General features: G+C 45.3%; 1 protein-coding gene and 1 long non-coding RNA gene across 7 annotated transcripts; one reads left to right on the top strand and one right to left on the bottom strand.

The window, feature by feature from the left end:
- Positions 1 to 678: 678 nt before the first annotated feature.
- Positions 679 to 13,338, bottom strand: MSL1 (MSL complex subunit 1). Of its 3 annotated transcripts, XM_045526418.1 has the most exons (10): positions 12,538 to 12,651; positions 11,918 to 12,013; positions 9,252 to 9,475; positions 7,830 to 8,212; positions 5,876 to 5,923; positions 5,352 to 5,416; positions 4,531 to 4,598; positions 4,007 to 4,131; positions 3,769 to 3,841; positions 679 to 3,204 (listed from the first exon to the last, which is right to left on the bottom strand). In XM_045526418.1, the coding sequence occupies exons 3-10, from the start codon at positions 9,452 to 9,454 to the stop codon at positions 3,114 to 3,116; spliced, it is 1,056 nt and encodes a 351-aa protein (XP_045382374.1). In that variant the 5' UTR covers positions 9,455 to 9,475; positions 11,918 to 12,013; positions 12,538 to 12,651; the 3' UTR covers positions 679 to 3,113. The 3 variants fall into 3 exon arrangements, with proteins under 3 accessions (XP_045382374.1, XP_045382372.1, XP_045382373.1); XM_045526416.1 differs by having other exon boundaries at positions 11,918 to 13,338; XM_045526417.1 differs by lacking the exon at positions 5,876 to 5,923 and having other exon boundaries at positions 11,918 to 13,338.
- A 119-nt stretch (positions 13,339 to 13,457) lies between these two features.
- LOC123620858 lies at positions 13,458 to 19,068 on the top strand. Of its 4 annotated transcripts, none has more exons than XR_006728973.1 (5): positions 13,458 to 13,504; positions 14,317 to 14,407; positions 16,418 to 16,455; positions 16,887 to 16,938; positions 17,887 to 18,372. It is a non-coding gene; the product is annotated as an uncharacterized LOC123620858 (long non-coding RNA). The 4 variants fall into 4 exon arrangements; XR_006728974.1 differs by having other exon boundaries at positions 13,469 to 13,504; positions 13,869 to 14,407; XR_006728972.1 differs by lacking the exons at positions 13,458 to 13,504; positions 17,887 to 18,372 and adding an exon at positions 18,710 to 19,068 and having other exon boundaries at positions 13,559 to 14,407.
- Positions 19,069 to 19,848: the final 780 nt, after the last annotated feature.

Below are 19,848 nucleotides of genomic sequence, written 5' to 3'. Positions count from 1 at the left end.
TCTGGGTCCAATTTTTAAATGGACGTGGGCAAATTGCTCACTCATCCAGAGGGAGCTGAAAAACCAGAATCTTTTCTTTTGAGGAACAGTTGTAAGATCTGTGAATGTTTAGCATGCAGAGACTTGGGATAGCCACAGCAGTATTTAACTATTAGAGGGACTGTGAAGAAAATAAGAGATTGATCTTTTTATATCATCCTGGAAGACAAAGCAAAAACCAATGGGCTCAAGTTACTTTGTCATCAAGGAAGAATTTTCAAACATTTAGGAAAAAAAATATATAGAGAGAGAGAAAAACAAAAGTTTTGAAGCAGAAGCTGGACTTCATTTGTCTGGAATGTTGTCAAGGGGAAATCATCTATCAGGGGTCAGACTAGATGACCTGTAAGGCCTTTCCAACTGTTAAGATTGTATTAAACTTAGACACCAAGTACCAAGCATCGTACAATCTCCTGTTTTTAAAGTTGTCAGTATGTATAAGGAAGTACGCTGGACAAAAAGAGCTGAAAAATACATTGTATCTATACACAGATAGAAGTGAGTACCTTATATAAAGGGGAAAATAATGTTATTCTGTTTAATTGTGAAAATGGATTTCTTTTCCCAATCTTTCAAATATCATCAGAATTGCTTAATGCTTGCCAATAAATCTCATAAACTGAAGCAGAAGTTCAAAAATTAACAGCCACAATAGTTTATTTACAATTGAACTCTTTATAAGATATTTACAAGACAACCAATTTTACACATCAGAAATGGTATCAAAAGTATGAATTACAACACAGACAACAATATGAAATGAGCATAAAACAAAGCTGAAGTAGACAGACACGCAATTTCTCTTTTTAATTTATTAACACTAGCTTAAACTTTGTTAAAGAAAAACAAAACTATGTTTTAGGAGAATTGCAGGGCTTTCAGTTGAAGACTGAATTTCACAGTGTTGTATCCCATGTAGGGAAAAATAAGACTAATTTTCCCCCCACGCTCAAACACACTGTAATTTTCCTCTTGGAACTTTGCTAATCTACTCTCCAAGCTCCTTCTCAACAAACCTCAACACATCCAAATCAAAGGAGAATTGATCTAGAAAAGGGGACAATAAAATAAGAGGTCCTCAGGGAGAGGGAGAACCAAGAAAACAATCCACTTAAGTCTGGCCAGATAGCACCTCATGGATTCCTCTCAGTCTAGTTCAAGTCAGAATCTGAGGAGTCCCCTGGGCAGGGCACAAACATAAAGTTCAATTTGCTAACCCATATCCAAAATTAGGAATCCAACAAATGCTGAAATCAAGTAGAAACTGAGAGGGATCAAGGAACAAAGTCAAGAGACACTGATTGGGGTCTTTTATCTTTTGGGGCACATTATGAAGGAACATAACATAGGTCAGTAGGAAAGCAAAACAGCTTGCCACATTAAAATGATGAAGAACAAAGAAAATCTGGCCCAGTTTTTCTAGAAATCTTTCTTCTCCTTAAGGTGTGAGATGAGAGCCCCTAGTGGAATAAGTCCTATTTCTCTCTACATCCTTGCTGCAATGACGTTCACAGAAGGTTCCCTTATAGAGAGCCCACTCTCCTAAGCAGATGGAGTTATAAATGAAAACCCATAGCCACACACACACACACACACACACAAAAGGAGAAATAAGAGCAGCAAGATCATCCAAGAATACTACATGTGCTGCCGGAGTAGTTCCTTTAAAAGTCAAATCCAGGGAGCACAGATCAACATCTCACAAAAAGCTTTAGCAGTGGGAGGCCCCTGAGGAACTTTTTCTTCTCTTCCCACAATGGTATCCCCATTCTCTTTCATGCTCCACTGATGGGCCGGCCACACATCCTACATACCTTGGCTTCTCCTCTAAAAGTGCTAATAATATGGGGACATATTCTCTTCAAGGATAAAAGCCCCTACCTTCTAGGAGATTAGACCCCTACTTGTTTTCACACAATAGTCCTGAAGACCAAAGAAAGGCAATTCCTATGTATTTAAGACCAGAGGTCTTGGCTCTATTTTCCTTTCAGATAGTTAACAGGGATCTTACACTGAGACCAAAGTGGCCTAGGAGTGCTGTCCTGACACTGTAACAAAACTGGGGGTGGGAAGGTGGGGAGGTAGGACCACAATGGTACACATACAAACCTATTTTTACAAAGTGAATGGAGAAGCTCATTAGGTACATTTGTTTCAAGATGTAGACATTTGCCAGCCAAAGGAAGCACATATTTCCACACTTTCCCCCCAACCCTCCCTAAATCTCTACACCACCACCAAGAGCTCAGCTAAAAGGAATACTTGAGAAGTGATGTGATACAAGGACATCTATACAGGTTCTGGCACACCATCCCAAATGCCAATTGCTTCTGTTTACAACTGTAACTTGTCCCAAACTAACTATCCCCATTCTCTTTTCCAAAGATATTATTTTTATGGGGTAGAGGAAGAAATTCAGTTACCCATAACTAAGAAAATAATTGCAGTCAAACATCCCTTCCCGCATGGCTGTATCACAGAATAGTTTTAAGAGAACAACTATCCTTTCAGACATTTACCTACCAATTCTCCAATCTCTACTCTGTGAAGATGACGTGCTTCATCACTTCACTTGTGATTCCTCATCTGGTCCTAAAGCTCACGGTGAGGTTTTTTGTTTTATTATAGGGTAAAAACCACTATGCCCAAACCATAAGGAGGGTATACCAGGGCAAGAAGAGTGCCATGCAGGCACAGCTCTAAAGGCAGGGTTTGCTTCATCTTCCACATGTCTAATGAAGAAAGCCCTTTTACCCCTTTAACACAGGCAAATGTATAGAAGCAGACCCCTGAAACTTTCAAATCTGCCATCCTATAGATTTAGCTTAAGAGCTCATTTCCCTAAAAAGGGAAAAGAAATCTCAGTCACCCTCCATAATTCACAATTAGCCCAATGAAAGAGTTTTTGTGAAATCAGAGTGATGAAAACAAAACCAAAATCAAGGAAGTATGGAAGGGCATTATCAGTGAATGATAACATACATGAGGACATAGGTCACATATACAGGTCTCTGCCACTCTCTGGGAATGGCATGCTACAACTATCTGAAGACAGAGGGTTCTTGCCAGCACAGCTATTTCCTACACGTCCGGTGAGGTGTTTGCTTCTTCTGGATCTCCAACCTGCATCGGCTACGCTCATCCAACCAGGGCAGCTCAAAATTCCTGGCAAAAAAAGATGAGGAAATCAACTTGCAAAATTAAAAGAGATTCAGTGTGGACATGACAGCAACTCCAAAAAAGTCACCACATCCCTCACTACTCCTAGCTCCAACTCCTGAGTCCCAAGTTTAGAATGTCTTTCCTGCCTCAAAGCCAGAGCAATAGTGTATCATTAAAGTAATGGAATAATCTATTTATAATTCAAAAAGCAATCCTAATTCCTCATTTGGGAATCTTATCATTGCAAAAAGCTGTTGCCCAGATAGTCTCATCTCTTTCTTTTCTTTCTTTCTTTTTTTTTTTAAGAGGGTTCTCGCTCTCTCGCCCAGGATGGAATGCTATGGCATAATCTTATCTCACTGCAACCTTGAACTCTGGGGCTCAAGCAATTCTCCCACCGCAGGCTCCCATCACTGGGATTACAGGTGCACACCACTGCACCTGGCCCAGGTAGCCTCATGGCTATCCCTATAGCCACCTGGTTACACCCTATATCTAGGCTTCCTTAAAGTCTGGAAAAGGAGGTGCAGGCTACCTGAGAGAGGAGGAAAAAGACTTTATACTTACTGTGGAGTTAATTTTGGTAATGGTCGTCCAAATGCTACAACAGGCAAGAAGGGGGTAATCATCAAACTTTCAACTATGGAAGAAAGTCAAATGGGACCTTGTTAGTGACATAGATGGAAAATGTCTAACTATACCTGCTCCAAAATACAGTTCATTCATTCAGAGTAAGCTGTATTCTGGAGCCTTGAACCCTTTTTCTTCTTTGAAAAACCTATTCTTTTAGATAGACAAAACTTACCATCATCTGGCTCAGGGAAAAATGAGGTAACCTCAGGCTCAGATTCCTGAATTCCTTTCTTTTTATACATTCTGAGCTGCAGTCGCTGTAAAATTCTTTGTTCCCTGATCCTCTGAATATCCCATCTGGGAAAAACAAACCAGACAAACAAAACAAACAAACCCAACATTACCGCTTACCCAAAATCTGCTCTATAAAAGCAATTCACACAATCCAGATGCTAGGAAGATCCTTGCTGACTCCTCTAGACAGAGTAAAAAGAAATGACTGCCTGGTTAGGGAAGAGCTGTTTAGGTCTACCAGTCCAGATCGTATGTTGGTGTTCCACAGAAAGTGAAACTGAGGAAGGTCACACACAAAGAAAAAGAGGCCAAACCTGTTTACCTATAACAACTACCATTTCCAACTAAAATACTCAACCAATTGGGAAGCTAATAAGAGTGTTAAGAGCTCCATGATTCTCCACAGCATGTTAGAGGGAGGTCAGGCTCAGTTGCTCCTAGAATGGACATCCCTGGCCTCACCTCTTCCTTCTCTTCTCATCCAGCTCCAGTTTTGCATGCCGCTTCGAAAACACACTGTCATCCAGGTTCTGTGTAAAGAACAGCAGTTGATAAGCTATCTATCACCATGTTACACACATATACTAACTAATTTCCAGCTTCCAGGAACACAAAATCTTTCACCTTCAGGTTCTGAGTCTGTGGGTTCTATGAATATGATGTGAACCTCCTGGTAACAGAATCAACAAAACACATACTCCTTTCCCCACCCCCACCCTTTTAGAATCTCCCAATTTCAAAACCATTTCCATAATTTTCCAAGGTAAACATCACGTCAGACTGACCTGAGACTGCCATAAACCCTCCCCACCTCCATACTTCCTGTAAGAGTCTGAGTTTAAAGTAAATATCAAATTTTTAAGAATCAAATGAGCTTGGAATGTATAATTTTGTTACTGAGTGGAATACGCCAACTTTTCTACTTCGCATGAAATCTACCTTTGTTTTGAGTATTACCTAGCTATTTATTTTTTAGTAAGTCAATCACTCTGGACCTCAGTTTTCTTTTTTCTTTGTTTTTTTTAGAGACAGGGTCTGGCTCTGTCGCCCAGGCTGGAGTGCACTGGCATCATCATAGCTCACTGTAACCTCAAACTTCTTGGTTCAGCCAATCCTCTCGCCTCAGCCTCCCTAGTAGCTGGGACTACAGGTATAAGCTGCCATGCCCAGCTTGGAGCTCAGTTCTATTTAACTCATCCATAGTACTACCACATATTGAAGTTACATCCCCACATTCAATGCAGTCCCTTACTCCCTTCCATTGACAGCTCCTGGGTACCTACCTCCAAAAGGTCTGAAGGATTTGGGTCCCTTAGAGGCTCTACTGAGTGGTCCCTCCAAGAAGGAACTGTAAAAAAAAAAAAAAAAGAAAAAGAAAGGGAGGAGGGGTGGAACCACTCTTAAATCCAAAGTCGCACAACTATTCACTAGGACAAGAGGTGTCTCCCCAGATAAGACAAAGTTACCAAGTGATAGGAATCCATTCTATGGCCTCGCCTGAAGCCATATTCAGTGTCCCTGCTATGGTATAAATAAAAGAACCTAAAGTGCCATTGCAGTCTGCCAAACTCAGGATCACAAAAAAACCCTAAGCCAATACCTGACAATTCATATAATGGATGCTATTGCAGTTCCTGAAAAACAACTGAAATTTGTTGTCATTTGAAGTCTATAGTAGTATAATCAATCACACACCAAGAAATCTCACTCTCCCACATCCAACGGATGGGGAATGCAGCTCCCAACCATCCACCATCCCACCAACCCCCGCCCCAGGCCCAGCCAGCACAATTCCTATTCTACTCACCAGCCAAGACTGAAGTTTCTCCTGCAACACTTGATGGCATCAGACACCCTAAATAATGCAGGAAAGAAGAATCATCTCAGTGTAAAAAGAAAAAAAGCCCATACCCAAAATGGAGGAAAGGATCGTCACTGAAGTTCTCACTAGGAAGCCATTTTGTTTTTTGAGTTGTTCTTTTGAGAATTTCTCTCTGGGGGAGGGGAAGAGGGAACAACAGACAAAAGAAAAGAAAATAAGCCCACCACTTTTTTTTTTTACACTGAGACGACTTCTTTTCTTCATTATTTAGGGTGGTTTCCCTGCAACAGTTGATGGCCAAGGATATCAAACCTTAAACTCAGAACATGGCAGGTGAGTAAAAGTTGACCCTATTTTTCAAATAAAAGATCAGCGTTCTCAAAACTTACATATGTAGTCTTCTTAAACAGCTCCCTCCTCCCTCCAACCAAACAAACTACCTTGCTGGTCCAGCCTGAGCAACATGCACAAAGACTTTGGCTTCCTTAGAACAAGCCTCTTGAGATAGGGGCATCAAGAATAAGGATTCACATGTTTATTCACAACTCAGGCTCCTCAAGGGGCTGGGATCTCCCCAGTCAGACTCCTTCGTACTTCTATGCCCACAATCTCAGAGGTGTTTGGAATTTTCTGTACTAGGGAAGATACGGTTTTCAAAAACAGCCAGTCACACAGAACATCTCTGGACCAAGCCATTTCTCAATCCCGGATGGGAAGTTGCTTCACAGTTTCTCATAAGTTGTTACACAGCATTGCCATAGCAGCAAAAAGGTTAACCATTAAGGATGAACCTGTTCAACTGACTGAACCAACAAAAAATCTGAACCTCGATCAGGATCCTGGTCTATCTCATGTACTCAAGTGTGAGGCCTAATAAATGTTAGATAATTAAGAAGAGTAATCTAGCTTTCCCACTTAATTTTGTCACCAGAACAGCCAAACAAAGCCTGGAGAATACTCTTGTCTCATTGGAATAGATTTCCATCCCCATCCTGCTAGGGCAAGACACAGTGGTAGAAACTCGGGACTGCAGTTCTATTCAAGAAGGCCTCCCCCACCAGTACCCCAGTACCCGCAGTGACTGTCATAGACTAATATGACATGATTGAAGGCACATTCCAGTTACTGGTTGATGTGGAAGATAAGGGGAGCATCTCTGTGTGGAAGCCATAAAGAAAAAAAAAAAAAGGGAATGAAGACCAAGGTCCCACACCCCACACCCTCCCCAAGCAGCTCAGATATCCCAAGATAGTCCTTATTGTTTGAAAAATAGTTTGTAGACCATTTTATTTAAATATATGAACAACCAATGGGCTACTGCAATCCAAGTAAACTCTTCACATTTTAGAACCTTTGTGAAGTTATAGTAAGATAAAGTAAGACTGTTAGTCTTTGGCAGATTCCTCCTGCCCCCCAGACCGGGACATGGAGATACAGATAAATGTTTATATAGTTAAAGAGCGGAGGCCCAGGTGAAATTCCCCACCCCAAGCTGGCTCCCCAACCCAAAAATTACCATTGGCCCCTGAGAACACCCAAAGACCACCCTCCCAGGTTTCACACAATATCAATTGCAGGAACAGTCGTGCATGGCAAAGTATAAGTTCTATGCATTTCACAGCACAGAAAACCCTTCTTTCAGAGGGCATGCAAGTTGCCGCAGATTACACCCCCAAGTCTGGTGCTCTTGTGATGAGCAACTTACTGGCAAACACATCTCCCAGTGTTGTAAGCAGGCAAATACATTGAGCACATTTTGCTGTAATTCCATCTATTTGCAATGCCTGCACAGTGTCTGTCTCTGGCTGTTAACTTACTCATTCTTGACAGAACTCTGCTTTATTGATTGCACTTTTTAAAAAATGCCAAAGGCATTTTCACACTTGTTAGCTTGACCGCCACCACTAGGGTATAAGAGCAAGTGTTCTCTATGCCTTACTTGCTACAGTCTCCTCCTTCTTTGGAGAGGATTCCCGTAATGGTAACGGTGATGGGGGAGGCTGGTGCCAACGACACAAATACATTTCTGTGGTGGAAAGGTACGGCAAATCTTCTATCTCACTTGAGAAGGCTTTCTCCTTGGGATGGGTGCTGGGTCCCTTTTGGGGAGTGGAGAGTCTTGGTGGGGTGTCCACTGAAGACCGGGGCTTTTCTGGGGTTTCTTGGCTCCTCAATTCACGTTTACAAACAGTTTCAGATAAGGAACCACAGGGCTCCTCTTTAATAGGAGAGTGCTTAGGAGTTTTTGTTTTGACTTTTGAAAATTCAGGAGCCAGCTTTTTAACAGAAGTCTTTCTTTCTGTACTTCCAAATGGGGATTTCCTATTAGATAGGGAAGAAAACATTATAAAAATTTATTGATTATTGAATAAAATCTAATCTGAACACATTTTGGGGCAAGAAAACTAGCTTGTTCTCTTGCCCCAAAATGACCAGTATTCAGGTACCTCAGTATCTGTTTGCGCTCATTTGGCAGTCATGAGCAGAAACAGCCCCTGCTTAACAATATATATGAGGCCCTTAGTAAACATGGAACAAGTGAGTTTCCATGCTTAAGAATCTCTAATAGTATCCTATTGCCTACTAGATTTAAAAAGATTCCTATTCAAAGTGCTTTAACATTAGGTGCCATTACTCTTTGCCGTCTACTTCATTCCTGTCAACCAGAGATCAGTCTCTACTTTTGCCCCCAACCCTATTACAATCTCTCTTTCTCTTTTCTTACTGTCTGCTGGCTCTTTCTCCCACTTCTCTCCCTCCCCTTTTCTCCTCTCTGCCATCTCCTTTCCTCTTTACCAACCTAAACTTTATATTTCTTTTTCAAGATTCATCTCCTCCTTAAAAGTTTCACAGTTCTAACTCAGAATATTCTTTAATATCCCTGAATCTTATAAAACTTAGTTTATATCAGTGTTATATATGTATTTTATTGCATTTGAATTCTGAGTTTTCAAAATTTATGCCCATCCTTAGTTTGACTGATTTCTTTGAGTTCAAGGACAGTTCTGTTTTACTTTATGTCTACCAGTGCCCAACACAATGAAGTTTAACACTTCCTAACTTGAAATAAACTGCTACAGTTTTCTTTAAGAAACTCAGCTGTCACATTTGATGTTCATTCTCTTTATGTTACTCTGCACTCTGTAATTATTACTGTGACCAAAATGTTCCTAAAACACTTTTATAGCCTGCATAAGAATATTCAAGATAGTTTCTCAGCATAGAAGACTTCATAATTCAGGCTGTGGTTGAATTATTATATTGCCATAAAAATAATTCATAAATCCCAATTCCTTCTCTTAGTCATTGGTAAAAAGTTTCCTTATTATGTCCAGACAGTGTAACAAAGTTATCAGCACACCTTTTGTGTCCCTTTCCACTCCGCCCACATGAGAAAGGCTTGGGAGGCAGAGTCTGAGATGTCTCTGAAAGCTCCGGCTGGCACTCCAGGTTAATTTTCTCAGATAGCTCTGTTTCCTCTCTCTCTTCAGTTTCATAGCCCTGAAACAGCTTGTGTCTTTCTTTTTCGTTATCCTTCTTTACCAGCTGCATCCGCCTTTCCATACGTTCAATCCGAGCAAGGAGCTAAAAGAGAAAGTGGCAAAATGCAGACTTACACAAAAAAATTAAACACAGATACTTGGCCCCATTTAGGAATGAGTATAGTCTTCTGCCTCTTTCTGTGGACCACATCAATTCAAGTTATTTTTAATAGGCAGGCATTATCTGAATAGTTTTCTTTAAACAATATAGAGAAGACAAGATGTCCTTTAATTTTAAGGGCTAACCTAGATGGGAAGAGGCATAAGGAAAATTGAAGTTCAGTCTTCTGGAGGAAGACTCTCCCTACCAGAAGGGACCACAGTATGCCTTTTAATGGCATAGTCTCTGCTACTGCTAACCATGGGGCTCTAAGTTGGTTTAAGAGTTTCCAGAATTAACCTTATATGTGTTCTTTTAAGAGGCCTTAAGGTTGCTCAAATTCTATCCTCTCTACTTCTACTCCAAAACGCTATACACAATGGCAAAGTCCAAACAGTACATTGAGAGGGAATTAAGAGCTCATACTACCACTAGGGATGGCAGTGTTATTTGAAAGTGATGGGGGGGGGGTACTTCTAAAACAATGAACACTCCATTTAATTATAATACAAATCAGTACCTATAAATCCCAACAATCATGACATATACATACTGCTTTGCCTTTGAGATAGCAGAAAAAGTTACACCCATTTATGTAAACATTTATTACAATCAAAGTCCTTTCAATTTAATTAAAAGGGAGAACTACAGAAACAGAAAATGGAAGTGTATTATCATTGAAAACTTCATTAATTTAGTTTTGAGAAAAGGTGCTAACTGTGCTACTTATACCCTATTACAAGAATTTTATCTGGGTTAGACAGTGACATTAATGCTGCCTTCATTACATTCATTGCATAGATTTCAGTCAAGGCCAAACAACAACTGGAATAAGAGAAACAGGCTTAAGCAACATAAAGACTGAAGAAATACACAACAGAAGCAGTGAATACCAAGTTCAGACTGACACTCTATCCTTAAGTCACCCCACTTTCTCTTCCTAGGAAAGCCTGCAAAGGGGCCATTACCTCAGGAGCTAAGAAGAAACCTCCACAATCAGCAGAGAGCCCCTCCTGTCAGCCATACTCTCATTTCATCTCCTTATATCTGTTTTGATTCACAGCGTTAGCATTACTTAGCCACGGTTTGTGGGTGACATTTCCTTGATTTCTTCTCCTTCACTGGTCCTCTTCCCACCTACCCCCCCATGTAAGGATATGATGTGCTGTAATTACAGTACCATCACACCCCTAGACTGCAGTACAGTAGCTGAGCAATGCCACCTCCATGTTGAGTAACTTCCACAAATCAACACCATGAGATATTTTAATAAGACCTGCCCCAGCTCCCATTCCACCTTGCAGAATGTATTCTCCAATAAGACAGCTGCCTGATGCCATTCATTTGGAAAGCAAACAAAATGAATAGCCCTCTGCTCCCTTGCTCAGCCCTTGGCGCACAGAGAGAGAGAGAGAAAGACTGAGAAAGAGAGAGAGAGAGACACAGACTGCTGCAGCCTAAACACAACAATTGTAGAAACCATGTTTATTTTTAGGCAGCTGTAAGGTATGCTAGCACAGTAATACCCCACCACCCCAGCTTCCCTGGTATCTGAAGGAATATATTTTAACACGGAGGTGCCCTTAACTACTGATGCAGTAAAAATAAGCCTATATAGTCATGCTCCTCAGAAGTACAAAGAAATAATAAACGACATCCCTACTACCTTAAGATTCTAAAAGAGATTTTGGGGGAGGTCTACTTAATACATTTAATAAGCTTACTTTCCCCTGATGCCTTGAAATCTTCAAGCTTCAAACACCATGCTTATACAAGGGACCTGGTCAGTGGATTGTGTTTCATAAACTTAGATTCCTATTAAAAACTGTCTAAAATCACAGGCAGCAATTCTCTTAATATCATTTAGGAAAACTAAAATAGGCTTCCATGTAAATCATCTCTACCCCTCTGCCCACTAAAAAGCCTACTACCCTCCTATCTAAAGATGCTGCAGCAGTGGTTAGAGCAACAGCTGCTCTGTCCCTCTGCTCCACAATGCATTTGTAACGCAACAGCTCTTTAATTTAACCCTTTCCATAAAGCCACCACATATGCACCCCACCTTTTCATTTTTAACCCCTCACAAATCAGGTCTTTTCCCACTCTAAACGTCCTTCCCACAAGTCTGGGACTGTCATTTTAAATTAACCCTTTGGCACCTGAAACTCCCCTCCCCCTCCCACTGGGAGCTTGCCCTTTAACCCTTCCCTACCACCCAACATGTGTGTGAGCTTGGCTCCCAGACCCAGCACCTAAGATACTCTTTTGCTGATGGCCAACCTCCTTTCCTAACCAAGGGGTACCTTAACCTCCTACAGCACCCCTTCCCCCGAGCATGCGCACAACTCGCTCCTCGTCCCGAATGCAGATTAACCCCTCCCGTACCGTATCTCTCTCTGACTTCAGCTCCTCGATCTCCTTTTCCTTGGCCTGCAGCTGCTGCTGCTGCTGTTCGATGAGGTCCAATTGCAGCAGAAGGATCTGTTTGAGGCAGGCGGCCTGACTGGAGGCTCCCGAGCCGCCGCCACCCCCGAGAGGGCTCTTCCTCACACTCTTCCATCTGCCCTCGCTGGCCGCCAGAGTCCCGGCGGTGGCGGTGGGCGCGAGGGGTGGCGGCCCGGGCAGAGGTAGTGGTGGGGGTCCCGCCGGGTCCGAGGCGGTGGCAGCTGGGGAAGCCGCCCCACCCTTGTCCCCAGCCCAGGGCGTAGGCTCTTTGGCCGCCGCCACGAGAGAGCCCGTCTGAATGGGCAGCACCGCCTGATACTTGGGCCGGGGGCTGCAGCCGGCTCCGGCTGCGGCTGGCTCCCCCCCAATGCCGGCTTGTTTGGTGGCCGGGGGCGGACAGGGCAAGGGCACCGAACCGCCCCAGCTCTCTTCCTGCTGCCCTGGTGCCGCCCCGGCCGGGAGTAACAAGCCCCGGCCCTTGCCGCCGCAGCCGGCCGGGGAAGGCGCGGGGCTCCCGCCCTGAGAGGAGGCCAGCGGGGGCCCCGGCTCCTTGAGCTTACGGTGCCGGGGGAGGAAGTGGGCTTCGGCCGCCCCGGGCTCGTCCTCGGGCCCGCCCAGCGCCGCAGCCCGCTCGTAGTCCAGTCGCTGCTCAGGGTTGCCGCCGGCAGGGGCCGCGGCCGCCTTGAACACTGCGGATCTCATGGTCATAGTGGTCCGGAGCAGCGCCGGGGACCGAGACGGAGGAGGGGGTGGGGAAGGGGCGAGGTGCGGGGGGTCGAGGACGGAGGAGGGGGAGGGGAGTTTGGCGGGCTCGCCTCAGCAGCGCGGCAGCAGGCCTCCACTAGCGCGGCTCCTCCGGGGCCCGGACGCCATCCCGCCGGCGTGCGGAGAAGTGGAGGCCGCGGCTGAGGCCCGCCGCCGGCCCATGGGGGCCTCGCCGCCGCCTCTGCTGCCGCCGCCACCGCCTTCGCCTCAGAGGCAGGAGCTCGCACCCAGCCGCCCCCGAGCTCATCCCCGGAGCTCGCTTCGGCCCCCCCTGGCCCGGCCGGGCCCGCCTCGTCTCCCCACCCCACACCCCCCCTTCCCCGCCCCGGCCCCCCGCCCCGGAGCTCGCCTCAGCCGCCCCGAGCCTCCATTTCCCCCCCCTCCTCCTCAGGAGGGGGTGGGAGGGATGGGTCCGCCCAAAGCCCTCCTACTCCGGGAGGGGGTCTGTCGCCTCCCCCGAGGGTCTCCGAGGCTCGGGGTCCCCCTCCCCCACAGTCACCCCCGGCGCCTCAGCGTTTCCCTTTAAAAAAACGGAGCCGCTCGTAGCCGCCACCGCCGCAGCCGCCGCCGACCGGAGCACGCATGCGCGGGGAGGGAGGCGGGCGGGAGCAAACCGGGAGCGCAGAGGGAGGCGGGCGGCGCTATTGTGAAAGGGGCCGCCGCCGCCGCCTCGAGGGGGGCGGGGAGGGGGCCGCGGGGCCGGCGAGGGGAGGCCGGGATGAGGGGCAAGGACCCAGGAGCGCGCGGAGGAGCGGGGTGAAGGTGGGCTGCCGAGGGAGGGGCGAACCGGGGGAGGGTCAGGAGGAGAAAAAAAGGGCGAGGGCGGCCACGGGTAGATGGGGAATGCGGAGGCTCCTCAGGAAAACGAAGCGCGAGAGAATGGCGTTGGGAGGAAGGAAGGGAGCTTCGGGAGGCAGATGCGCCTTCCGTGGAAGCGCACCGAGCGCTCCACGTACCCGCACTGCGCGAGGTGGCCCCTGCGCCGGCACCTTGGCAACGCGCCTGGCCCACGCCGGAGGGGCCCCGCACGCCTCCTGGCGAGTCAGGATCCAGGCTCCTCTTTGAGCCTGTGGGTGTTACACGGGGGTAGAATTCTAACCCCTCCACCCCCTACCCTCCCCAGCAGTCCCACACTGGTACGGGAGAGAATGAAGTTCTTTGTCTCTAAGTGATCCAGACCAGAAACGGAGGGACCTCTGGTTCCCAGAGGGAGGAGAATCCATGATGTCTGCTGCCCGGGGAGTTGTTGCCACAACCTCCCTGGGATGAAGTATTGCCAACTACCAACAGTTCTTTCCCAACGGCCATCTCCCCGGCCTTCTTAAACCACTCCTGGCATCTTCTGGAGGCTCTTGAAGGGTTGAAGCAAAGGATATCCCTGAAGGGATTTATCCCTTTATCAGGAGCAGGAATAATTTAGGCTGTTCTATGTTGAGCACTTTTTCCTGTCTCTCCAAGTTCAATTTGTATGTGTGTCTTAATTTCCAAGCAACTTTAGCCAACAAATCCTCACAGAATTCTTCGTGGAAAAATTTTTAAATAGTCTTAATAATTGATTGTTTTTCTCTTCTGAGGTGTTCTTTTTAAAATCCATGTGGAGATGGAGAAGACTAACATCCTCTGGCCTAATGTGAAAACCTCTAATTAAAACTGTGTCTCTTCCTTGTAAGTCTAAAGCATGAAGCATTGGAAATTTTAAACAAATGGGTGTGAATGTGTTAAGAATCCATCAGAGCCCAGCCCTCTTCTGCCGGATTGTATGGCCTCAGATCTGCAAGGGAAGTGTTAGGCTTAGAGATACCAAGGAATGGAGGGGGTGCGGTGGGCATGGGAGGGTATATAGAATATGGTGATCTCTTTCAGTGTCAACACTTTCTATACCATCTCTATACTGATAACTCAAATTTATGTCTTCTTCCTGGACTCATCGTCTAACTCCAAAGTCATATATCCTATTGCCTCGTATACATATCCAGTTGGATGTCTAATAGGCATTTCAAACTTACACCTAATATCAAGCTCCTGAATTCCCCCTACCCAAATCCTACTTCTCCTACCCTTTTTCTCTTTTTCTGTCACCCCATATCTGATGAATCAGCCAATCCTGTTGGCCTTCAAAACATATATCCATAAGCCTATACCTTCTCAACACCTTCATCCACAACTTCCACCTTGGACTAAGAAGCCACATTCATCTCTGTCTCTTTTTTTAAATTGCAGTAACTTTGTAATTGGTCTCTCAGTTTCAACCTTTGCCTTGCCCCACTTAAGTCTGCTTTCAGCAGCCATAGTGATCCTGGTAAGATGTGAGATGTTCTTTCTCTGCTCAAAACCCTCTCACAGGCGGGGCAAGGTGGCTCATGCCTGTAATTCTAGCACTCTGGAAGGCCGAGGCAGGAGGATCGCTTGAGGTGAGGAGTTTGAGACCAGCCTGACCAAGAGTGAGACCCCCTTCTCTGCAAAAAATAGAAAATACTAGCCAGCCATGGTGGTGCATGCCTGTAGTCCTAGCTAATCAGGTGGCTGAGGCAGGAGGATCGCTTGAGCCCAGGAGCTGGAGGTTGCAGTGAGCTGTGATGACGCCACTGCACTCCAGCCCAGAGGACAGAGCAAGACTCTGTCTCAAAACAAACAAACAAACAACAACAACAACAAAAACAGCAAAAAAGAAACCTCTCATGCCTTCCCACCTCACTTGGAGTAAAAGCAAAATCATCACAATGGCCTGTAGGCCCTGGCCCTCTAGTGCTGCTCTCTGAACTTTTGGCTCCTACTGTCCTTCCCTTTTATTCACTCCGGTCCTGCAAATACTTACCTCCTTGCTGGCCCTTGGATGCTCCTGGCACGCGTCTGCTCAGGTCCTTGCACTTGCTGTTCCCTCTACCTGGATCATTCTTCCTTCAGATATCCATATGACTTCCTCCTCACTTTCTTCAGCTCTTTACTAAATGTCATCTTTTCAGTGAGAACTTCTCTGGCCATCCTATGTAAACTCACAACCCTTTCCAAACTCCCTCTCCTTTTCTGCTTTATTTTTCTCCACAGTACTTACTGCCATCTAACATGTAATTTACCTTGTCCATTGTCCTCCCCCACTAAAATGTAAGCTTCATGTTTTATTGACTCAGCACCTAGAACCATACCTGCCACTTATTAGGCATTTAATAAATATTGACTGAATGAGTAAATGAGCGTTTTAGACATACTAAGAGAAGTACATTACATCTGTCGTTGACCTTTAGCTTGCTTGCAGGTGGCAGTCATTAATATTATATAAAAAATAGTGAAACCTATGGAAGAATAAAGTTGTCTAGGAGTGCAGAGGAGAGAGAACATACTATCTGGAAGAAATCAAGGAGGAAGTGACGATATAGGTGGGCCTTGAAGGTTGGAGATCATAGGAGGGCTTTTCAGGCAGAAGTAAGAACGTTGCAAAGGCATGGGATAAAAGGATGTATTGTAGAAAATGGGAGAAGTTGGCTTAAATGTAGCCTGGATAGTGAGGAATGTAGGGGATAAGGCAGGTAAGGGGGTTGAGGCCAGATTATGAAAATTTGAAGGAATGTATAATTTATCAGCCGTGGTGAACAATCAAAGGATTTCCAGCAAATCATGGAATGATTAGATTTGTGTTTCTGAAAGCTAACTTCAATATTTGTGTCTCTGTGCCAAAAGCAGGAAGCCAACTTGAAGGCCGTTATTCCAGATGTGAGGTAAGTGGTTAAACTAAGGTACTAGTGGTATTGGTATGGGGATAAAGAGAGAATGACAGCTAGGAGATTCAGCCCTTAAGAACAAAGGCTCTGGTGTGAAACTGCAAGCACCAAACACAGTTTCCCCATCTATTGTCTCTGTGTTATTTAACTTCTCTACCTCAGGTTGCTTATCTGTGAAATGACTATAATAGCACTTTACTTCACAAGGGTATTGTGAGGATTAAATGAGATAATCCACTGAAGTGTTTTTCATAACATGTGGCACCTGGTAATGCTTGATAATGTAGTTATCACGTTATTATTTATTAGTGGGCTTTGCTGATTAATAGAAAGAGGGAGTGAGGGAGGAAGACTTTACAGTCAAGATTTCTAAAGAAGGACAAATGGCAATTCCGTGAACAAAACGTATATGTTTCCTTCTTCTCTAGAGCAAGTGGGGTCCCAGACCAGCATCTTCAGCATCTCCTGGAAGCTTGTTAGGTATGCAAATTCTTGGGCCCCACCCTAGACTTATTAATAAGCTCTAGGATAAGACTCAGCAGTTCTTGTTTTAACAAGCCTTCCAGGTAACTCTTACGCACCTCATGTTTAAGAACCACTGCTTTGGAGTCTATCCCACGGCAACCTATTCTTTTTTTTTTTTTTTTTCCAAAGATAGGGGGACTTGCTATGTCACCCAGGCTAGAGAGTACAGTAGCAGCAGTGGCTATTCATAGGTCTGATCATAGCTCACTACAACCTGGAACCCATGGGCTCAAGCAGCCTCAAGCAGCCTCCGGACAGGGACTGCAGGAACACCCTCCTGGGCTTGGCTGGGCAACCTAGTCTTAAAGGGCCAGACCGTGACTACATTTAGGCTTTGATGGCCCTTATGGTCTTTTTTGTGCTCCTCAGCTCTGTCATTGTAGCACATAAGCAGCCCCAGTAAATGAAATGAGTGTGGCCTTGATGCACTAAAACTTTATTATTTATTTATTACATGAAATTTGAATTTCATGTAATTTTCATATGTCATGAAAATTATTTTTAAATTTTCAACTATTTAAAAATTCTTAGCTTGTGGAATATACAAAAAAGATGTTGGACTAGACTGGGTCTTCAGGCTGTAGTTTGCCTACCCCTGGTCTAGGACAAAATTGGTGGGGGAAGGGCACTATAGAGTACTCATGTAAGTCAATGCAGGATAGCTGGGAATTGTTATCAATTCTGAGCTTACAAGCTTCCTGTTTTCTGTGTGTGTTAAAATGTACTTTCTTTTGTGAACATCAATCCCCAACATTTTTTTTCCCTGGAAAGTTTACAGCTCTGAAATCCAAAGTCTAGGATTTCACTGCTCCAGACTAAGTAAACATGCTTTTCTCCACCAAAGCCAAGCCTGAAATTTTTGGATTTGGAGGTCTGATCTTCTTGATCTCAATTCACTCACAGTATGACCTGGCTAAACCACCAGAAAACTGAAACCTGGGAAGAGAAGGTCTTCTGAGAAGGGAATTCTTGATTCCAAACCATTAGGTTTTAAACAGTGGTGATCCCTTTGATAAGAAGACCCCCATCTATTACCTGGCTTCTGCAATCATGCTTACCAATTGCATCAGCCACCTGAGACTCCACCTCTCGGACCACCCCAACCTCATAAAAGTGGAAAAAACGGGGTAGAAGGGGCTCAGAATTTGGTGGCCAGACCCCTCTGAGCCAGTCGAATAAACCTTGATTCTCTGACTCTCCTAGTGCTGCTCAGTTTATCCTTGGAACCACCCGCTGTAACACTTGCTTTAACACCTTAACTGAGACATTAAGGAAATGTGATCTGAAAGGCCAAGAGAAACAAAGTGGAGTTGCTAGCTAAAAGGAAGCCTAAGAAAACTGCTTAGGATCCAAAATCAAGTCCCTAATCAATTCCCTATTTTATCCTTAATGAGATAATGACCATTCCTTTTGCTCTCAGGCTGGCTGAAGGTATGGATAGAGTTAAAGCCAACCACTTTCACCACCCCTCCAAGGCTTATAGAATGGCAGAATTCCATTTCTGTGACCTACATTCTTTGAAGGGAATACCTATGGTGTGGAAAGAGCATGCAACAAACCCTTTTGCTTGACTGGGTCTTGGTTTTCACAGACCAAAAAGAAAATCCAAACAGATCATCTTTAAGGTCCCTTCCAGCCTTGTGACTGTATGAAGCCGTGTTTTCTTGCTAACAGTATGGCAGAACTAGGTAGTAAAATGAGGAGACTTGTTTTGGTTTCTCCCCAGGGGGAGACGATTCAACTCGGCGGCTTCCTGAAGCTCTCTTGGAAAAGTAAATAGAGACTAGAGTTGCGTGGCTGGCGTTAGCCCAGCCCCACATGGCATTGAAAGGGGACCACAGCTGGGGAGGCCACCTTTTCCTTCTCTGGCAGGGTGGGGGATGGGAAACCAGCATGGAGCCACAGAGGCTTCCGGCTCCGAAACTCGGCCCCGGCTCAGAGCTCCTCCTGGCAGAAACCCTGCCCTGCTTCCAGGCCTCCGCAAGCACGATGCTCGTGTGCCGCTCCCCTACTCCCCTCTGCGGGGGCCTCTCACAGGGTAGAACACACCCTCCTTGCTGCTTTTTTTTTTTTCCGCTCCCAATAAAATCACAACACAAATTTGGGTATTTTTCTCCCTCTGTCAGCCCCGCCAAAACTTTCACCGCGTTCCGCCCACTCCACGTGGACCTCCCTTCCCTGTCCCAGCAAACCCTGCGAGAAACCCCACCCCCCCAACACGTGACCAATTGTTATGTTTCCTTCCTGGAGCTCCCCTGTAGCTGGCACCAGCTAACGACTGAACAAAAGTGCCCCCTTCAGGGTGAATTTGGGGCGGCAGCCTGGGAGGGGAGGAAAGTTGATGTGGGCTGGAGGACAATAGGGGAAAGAGGCTGCCTCTGCTTAAAATGATTTCATATCCACATAGCTGCCTGGTTAATAACTTTAAGGATTACACAATCAAAAGATGAGACAAATTCAAGAGAAGGATATCATCAAGGAAAACTACTTTTGGGTACAGTTGGGTAAAGTTTTAATCCCCAGCTGCAAAGTTAGTTACCTCTACTCTAACTCCACTTCCTCCAGAGTTCTTCATGATGTTGGGGCAAAGCGCTCAGATCCTCCAATGCCAGGCGACAGCCAAGATTCCTTAATTATGGGCTGGGTGATGGGAACAGGGCCTCTCCTGGGGTGGATGAACTCCTTTCCTCCACCCCCTCCCCCAACAACACTGTAAGCAGTTGTCTCTTTATTGGCTCTGCCTCCTCAAGCTGACATCAGTTGTTTTCAAAAGGGAATCTCTCCCCTCTCAGCATTGGGAACATTTGCCCTGGATGGGAAGAGCCCCAGGAGATCATGTTGGAGGAAGGAGTGGGCAGGGCAGCA

This window comes from Lemur catta, chromosome 15 (assembly GCF_020740605.2).
Source record: "Lemur catta isolate mLemCat1 chromosome 15, mLemCat1.pri, whole genome shotgun sequence".
NCBI classification, from domain to species: Eukaryota; Metazoa; Chordata; class Mammalia; order Primates; family Lemuridae; genus Lemur; species Lemur catta.
This window is presented reverse-complemented; position numbering and strand designations above follow the sequence as displayed.

Excerpts from the sequence above, each read along its gene's own strand:
- MSL1 (XM_045526416.1), bottom strand. The coding sequence starts at position 12,685 with ATGACCATGAGATCCGCAGTGTTCAAGGCGGCCGCGGCCCCTGCCGGC. Across the intron at positions 9,476-11,917 it reads TGAAGTCAGAGAGAGATACG|CTCCTTGCTCGGATTGAACG; the intron begins GTACGGGAGGGG and ends TTTCTCTTTTAG. Across the intron at positions 8,213-9,251 it reads AGTGGAAAGGGACACAAAAG|GAAATCCCCATTTGGAAGTA; the intron begins GTGTGCTGATAA and ends CCTATCTAATAG.